The 6,783-nt window shown below is 38.9% G+C and overlaps 1 protein-coding gene across 1 annotated transcript; it reads left to right on the forward strand.

The window, feature by feature from the left end:
- The first annotated feature begins 2,244 nt into the window (after positions 1-2,244).
- ODF1 (outer dense fiber of sperm tails 1) lies at positions 2,245-6,542 on the forward strand. The gene is made up of 2 exons (XM_039525692.1): positions 2,245-2,655; positions 6,085-6,542. The coding sequence occupies exons 1-2, from the start codon at positions 2,360-2,362 to the stop codon at positions 6,398-6,400; spliced, it is 612 nt and encodes a 203-aa protein (XP_039381626.1). The 5' UTR covers positions 2,245-2,359; the 3' UTR covers positions 6,401-6,542.
- Positions 6,543-6,783: the final 241 nt, after the last annotated feature.

Consider the following 6,783-nt stretch of genomic DNA (forward strand, 5'->3'; position numbering starts at 1 on the left):
GTGTGTACTCCACCTTGATGAGAGGAATAAAGAGAACAGCACTGCTGTTGCAGTGCTGGGGTGCCAGTGTAAACAGTGATTAATCTTACTACGCTGTAACTGACCTCCAGATCCTTCCCATAATGCTTTTAAATAAAGATAACACTCTTTGTTTTGTTGTGATGCCTCTCTTTGTTTTGTTGTGAACTCGGGGCTCCCAGAGCTACTTATCTAAAAAACAAACACAGCTACTGTTTGCAGTGAATGAGCAGAGGCAGGGGATCCCTTTGGAATGTCCACAGCTAGTGTTTGCTTGAGGAGAGAAGCAGCACAGCGGGGGGTGGGGTCTGTTTCGGAGCAGCTGCTTATCTGGTCTGTGAGGAAAAAAACAAAGAAGGCTATTTGCATTTAGTGAATGAGAGAGGGGTGGGGGAAGGGGTCGGAACTTGCAAGGCAAGGAGCTGCCACAGTGTCAGCTCCAAAAATCCACACTCTCTCTCTCTCTCTCTCTCCCCCACACTCCCTGTCACACTCCACTTCACCCCCCTCTTTTGAAAAGCATGTTGCAGCCACTTGAACGCTGGGATAGCTGCCCATAATGCACCTCTCCCAACACCGCTGCAAATGTGGTCACACTGCAGCGCTGGTAGCGGTCAGTGTGGCCACACTGCTGCGCTTTCCTCACACGGCTGTACGAAGACAGCTTTAACTCCCAGCGCTGTACAGCTGCAAGTGTAGCCAAACCCTAAGAGAGTGTCTTGGTCCAGCCAAGTGGGGAATGGAAAGTCCTGCCATTCATTGAGCTGCATCCATTGTCACAGTCGTACGCGTCTTAGTATCCTCATAGAATCTGCCAGGTGCTATTACCATGCTTTGTCAACAATAAACCTGTCTGGGTGCCTTCATACCTTAACGGATCTTGTGGTCATTGGGCGGTTCGCTTGAGGTCTACTGTGCCAGCTGTCTGCGCAGAGCTGGGGCAGCACATCAGAAAAACACACACACGCAGCCAAACATGTAACCACACTGGTGACACCCCGACTACTGATTTGGTATGTAGTAATAATTGGAGATATACCAATCTCCTAGAACTGGAAGGGACCTCAAAAGGTTATTGAGTCTAGCCCCCTGCCTTCACTAGCAGGACCAAGTACTGATTTTTGCCCTAGATCCCTAAGTGGTCTCTTCAAGGATTGAACTTATAACGCTGGGTTTAGCAGCCCAATGCTCAAACCACTGAGCTATCCTTTCCCATCTAGGCAAGCTGCCCTCTGTAAAAATTGCAATCTAACATGATGAAAAACTACAAGCTAGAAAATCCCCTTAACCCCTCCCTGCAACTCCTCACAGAGTGTAATAAGGCATGAACGTGCTGGGTTGCTAGCAAAAAAGGTCTATATAAATTTAAAAAATATAGTGGGGAAAAAAACATAAAATTAAGTCTGTAAGGCTAGGGTAAAAATGTAGCCTTAAACTGTAAAATATTGCAAACTATAACCATGGCTGTTAAATGGTTCAAACAACATGTCACAAAATTGGTGGGGCAAGTAACAAAAACAAAAAAAAGGCAAAAAAAGCTACAAAGCCCTAAAATGCTCCTACTCTCCTAGCATGGCGGCAAGCAGTCCAAAACCAGCAAGCACAAAAACAAAATAAAACATTAAAGACAGCTGTAAAAAACCTACAAAAAATGTCCCGTCTCCTGTTATAAATATTTGTGGTCAACAGCAGGCTTCATCTAACCACACCAGGGATTGAGTATCTAAGTAAAGTCTGAGTTAAAACGTGAATAAAGACTTCAGGATTTGATTCACAAAGTATTTTGCCTATATAAGGGCTGAGAACACCTGTGCACATTCTCCCAGCTTTGGTTCATATGTTGTATTTTTAAAAAGAGGAAATTAATGTGAATAACTTTATTAATGCAATATTGTGATTGAAACTTTACCTATTAGTGAGAAAATACTCTATTAGAGCATAACGTACAAGCTGACACCATATACAGTGACACAAAATAATATGTATGTACAATGGGGCCAAGTTACAGTTGCTGGGGAAATCCATAAATTATCCAGAATGTTGAATTGACTAACTTGTGTGGGTATGAAATACCAACCAGAGTGTTTAATCCATGTAGTGTTTTGCATTTAATAGCTTTCTGGGAGACAGCCACTGATTGCAGTTCCCATGCCAACTGCAGGATTGTGACATGTTTGCAGGCTGATGATGTCATAAAATGCCTGCTGGAATATAGCTAAAGCATCTGCAGTTAGTTTTTTAAAACTAACTTCTGGCCAGAGCTTGCAAGACAATTTTTTCCCACACGAGTGCAAGTTATCAAAAGTTGTACTCGTACGCTAATATGGTTTAAAGCTTTAAGATGTCTTTGTGCTGTCGCTTTTTGGAAGATGCCAAGCGAGATTTGAGAAAGGCAGACAGAGAAATAAGGAGACAGATAAGGCTGATGGACCTGCATCCACATTACCTATGTGATATGCACCTGCATCCACACTGCCTGTGTGATATACACCTGCATCCACATTGTGGGTGTGAAATACACCCATATCCACATTGCCTGTGTGCTATACACCCACACTGCCATCCACCATCATGCCTCACAGTTTGGGAGAAGAAAGCCATTAAAGCAAAACTGGAGGCAGAGCGAGAAATGGACAGGTAAATGAGCTTCTTTATTAGCCTTCTGTTGCCAGTAGTACTCTTTAAATTGAATTAAAGAAAGGAATTTGGCAGCTGAGTTTTGAGTAAAGTGGAAATGGATAAACAGGATAGTAAACAATGCTCAACTTCAGGGAAATGTAGGAACTGTAAGAGTTTGTAAAAAACTGTAATGATGTAGTCTAGGTATGGAGGTAATTATATAAGCACCGTCTGAGTGTTAAATATTGTAGTCTTACTATGAAAAAAAATTGGGTATAATTTAAAAATATTTAAGGCAACAAATTAAATGTCAGACTACATGTAAAACTAAATGAGAATACATAGATGTAGTCTTGGGCTAGATTCCGATCTTACTGTAAACCCAGAGTAATTCAATCTATTAAGAGTTGGGTATTTGTTATTATGAAATTGAATTCAATGGAGGTCCAGATTTACACTGGTATAGAGAGAATCAGAATCTAGTTCTAAATGAAAAGCTGTGATAAATGATAAAAAAAACTTGTCATTTGAGTTAAGGGTTAATGAGCAATCCGAAACCAGAAAGGATAAGAAATCTTTTGCTAGTGAGACGGAATCATATTCATTAAGAGGTGGGGACTTTGGTAGTTTTTACTTAATAAATTATTTTAATATATCTTATTTAACTGAAGTTTTTTCCCCTACACAAAATTTAAACTTCTGTTAAATATTGTGCTTGGAGGTGAGGTTTTTATTTTGCCAGTTAAAAATGTGATGTTGTCAGTACACACTGAGAATTGAATATTGGCTTATATTTTCTGCTGTGCTTAGTCTCTACTAGATGTGACAGAGCTGGAGGAGAGGGAACTGTACAGTGATCCTTCATCTCTGGGTTGGGTTTTACACTATCCGTAGCAGCCTAGGGGCTGCTCTAAATTCTCTCCATTGTAACAGCTCCTCCATCTTAGAATAGCTGTAGTGCATGCGCAGCCCCTTTACACGTCATATGCCAAAGGCTGCTGCAGGAGGAGGTGGAGGAGGTGCTGGTACATGAAGATACTCTGGATTTTCACCACCTGAATTCAAATCAGAATTTGATGCATAACTTCAAATTTTGAAGCTGCTACTCATGCAAAACCCGGTGAAGTTAATGACAGGTTTGCCTGAGTAAAAACAGATTGAGGGCTTCAGGATCTGGGCCAATGACTTCGGTGAGAGTTTTGCCCAAGTATCATGTCCATAGTGTAATCCTTGCCACCCTGTTTCTGAAACTGGTACATTTTCCTTATGCATCTGCTTGTACTGCTCTGACTACAGTCACATGAGAGAAGAATTTCAGCCTACAAGTCTAGAAAAATCAAATATCATCCTCTCTCAAAGAACACTGAAACCCATATGGACGCTGTAGATTTCCAATCATATCACTCCTTTTCCACAACATTTATTCACCTAAGATTAAGTCTCCCTAAGTGATTGAATAGAAAGTCCAAGGAGGCAGCAGCACAGAATTCATGAACTCTCACAAAGGAAGAAAAATATAATTCTAAATGTTGTGCTAAATTCAATCATCTTAGTTTTGTATAATAGGAATAATATTCCTGGAGCTGGACTATACTGGTAATAAACTGCTAACCTCATCTGACTTGCAGTGTCTAGTTTATCATTTATTGTCCTATATACTCCTACATCACACATTATCTATTGAATTTGGTATCTTATGTCCCATTCAGTCTGTTACAATTGAGACTGGGACCTTCTATTGGATATTTTGCAAATAGTTTGAATGAGAGTCATGTTTTTGGTTGATTATAGTGTCATTTCACATTGTAAAATGTTATTTTAATGGCCCAATTAGCCACCATCCTAGCTCTGCACAGGAGACATTTAATTTTGTATGTGCATGTCAAAAGTGTCTCTTATGTACAGATCACATTTAACAAAATTTCTCACTTCAAAATGTAATTAATTATAACCCTTAATTTGAAAATTTAGGATGATTTGTTAAGTGGACATGCATTGGTGTCTATTGGCTAATGAGGAGTACTGGCTGTTGTGTGTTTAGGGTGACAGAACACTTCATCTTCACAGTTGTCTCATCCTAAGAACATGCAAACCCTTGATTACCAAAGCACATGGATGTTTGTTCATTGACGGTGTAACCAATTCCACAAGTCGTGTGCATCAAAATATGCAGCTATCTGCATTAATATGTGAGAATAGACCCTACACTTTGATTTACATTTTTGTCATCAAATAAATGTGTTCTTATTCCAGGCTGTATACTCAACTCATTTTAACTCTGTTCTTGTTCTTTTATTTTTTGAAACTTTTTATTAAGGCAATTTTTACAATAAAACATTAACAATACTACATCATATATTACTTATTCAAATAACCTGGTAAAGATTTTGGTTTGCTGGGTGGGGAGCCCACCTCTCTTGAGTATGCTAGAAAGGGTGACCAAATTTCTAAATAACTATCCTCTTTTTAGTGCTCCTCTTGTGTACATACTTGATGTTTTCTATTACACAGATAGTCCATATTTTTCTATACCACAATTCCATGCGGGGCAGTGGGTGGGTGTGTGTGTGTGTCACATTTGTAATAATGTGGCATACAAAGTTAGCTGCTAACAATAAAAAAGAAATTAATTTGTCATTTTGTTTAAAGTGTAGATCCTTTAGTGGAGTATTAAGTAACCAAATCGGGGGATCTCCATGAAGCCAGCATTTTGTCATAACATCAATCTCTTTAATAATTTCCTTCCAAAACCATCTAATTCCTGCATACAACCACCACATGTACAAGCACATTCCTCTTTCCCCACAAGCCTTCCAACAGAGTGCTTTTCTAGTAGCAAAAATATGATGGATCTTAACTGGAGTAAAATGCCATCTATACAGTAATTTATTTAAAAATTCTTTATCTCATTTCCCACATAGAGACCCACTCATCTGGATCAATTTCTTTGTCCAAATCTCTCTCCCATCTTTTCATCTTGATTGTTTTCTTCTCAACATCTTTTTCAATCAAAATGATAGATATCTTAGAAATTGAACCTTTTGTTCCAGCTTACTCCTAGGTCAACTCCTCAAATATGGTTAAAGGTCTAGATAAAGCTGCCTCATATCCATATTTGACAATACAATATTTTACTTGTAAATATTGAAAATATTGGATCTTTATATTATTTACATTATTATATACCTCTTGGTATGATTTGAAACCAGGACCCAGGCACAGATGTCTGAATTAAATAATCTCAGCTCTTACCCACAACAAAGAATCACTTTGATACTTCCTAGGGATAAATTCCTGATTATTAATGAAAGTAGCTAAGAGAAAGGACCTCAGCAAAAGGAATTTCAAAAATTTGTCCAAAGCATCTAAGATGGTCTGGATGAATGGGTGGCTTTTTATTTTTGGTGACCTAAATTTATTTTCTTGTTTTTATTTTTTTTATTACAGCATACGAAGAAGAGTTAATAGGATGTTGAACTCATGCCATGACCATAAGCTTTTAGCTCTGATGGATGTTAAGGGGTTTGACCCAGAGGAAGTTACAGTGAAGGTGAAAGATGGGAAGGTTAAAGTGTCAGCTGAACACGAGGAGGAGCATAGGACCCTAAGAGGGAAGGAATACAACTACACAAATCTTACCAAGGAGATCAGCTTGCCTCCAGGGGTACATGAAGAGGAGGTGATGTACACTGTAGGACCTAACAGTTTGGTGAAGATTGAAACTCCACGCAAGTGTTTCCCTTGCCTCCTGAGTCTAATTTGAAGACGGTGGCTCTGAGCAGCAGTAGTACTGTATATGTACATAGTACAAGCAACTCCTCCAGTGTTTTTTAACTCTACCTTTTAAGCATAAGTTGGCAACTGTTCTGACCAGTTTAGAAACAAACGATAGTGCTGCAAAACTACTTGTTTGAGTGCAAGTCTTTTGGTTTCATTTTGAAGGGTTTCTTGTGACTTTGTCAGCAGTCAAAAGAAATAGGGACATTATCCAATATGAAGATTAAAAAAAATAGTTAGAAATACTGAACTATGGTTACTTGTTAGGTAATAAAAGACCCACATAGGTGTAGTGTAATTCCAGAAGCTGGCATTGCCATTGTTCATTGTTTCAGAGATTAAGCCTAGAAGGGACCATTATGATCATCT

This window comes from Mauremys reevesii, linkage group 2, assembly GCF_016161935.1.
Source record: "Mauremys reevesii isolate NIE-2019 linkage group 2, ASM1616193v1, whole genome shotgun sequence".
In the NCBI taxonomy this organism is placed as follows: domain Eukaryota; kingdom Metazoa; phylum Chordata; order Testudines; family Geoemydidae; genus Mauremys; species Mauremys reevesii.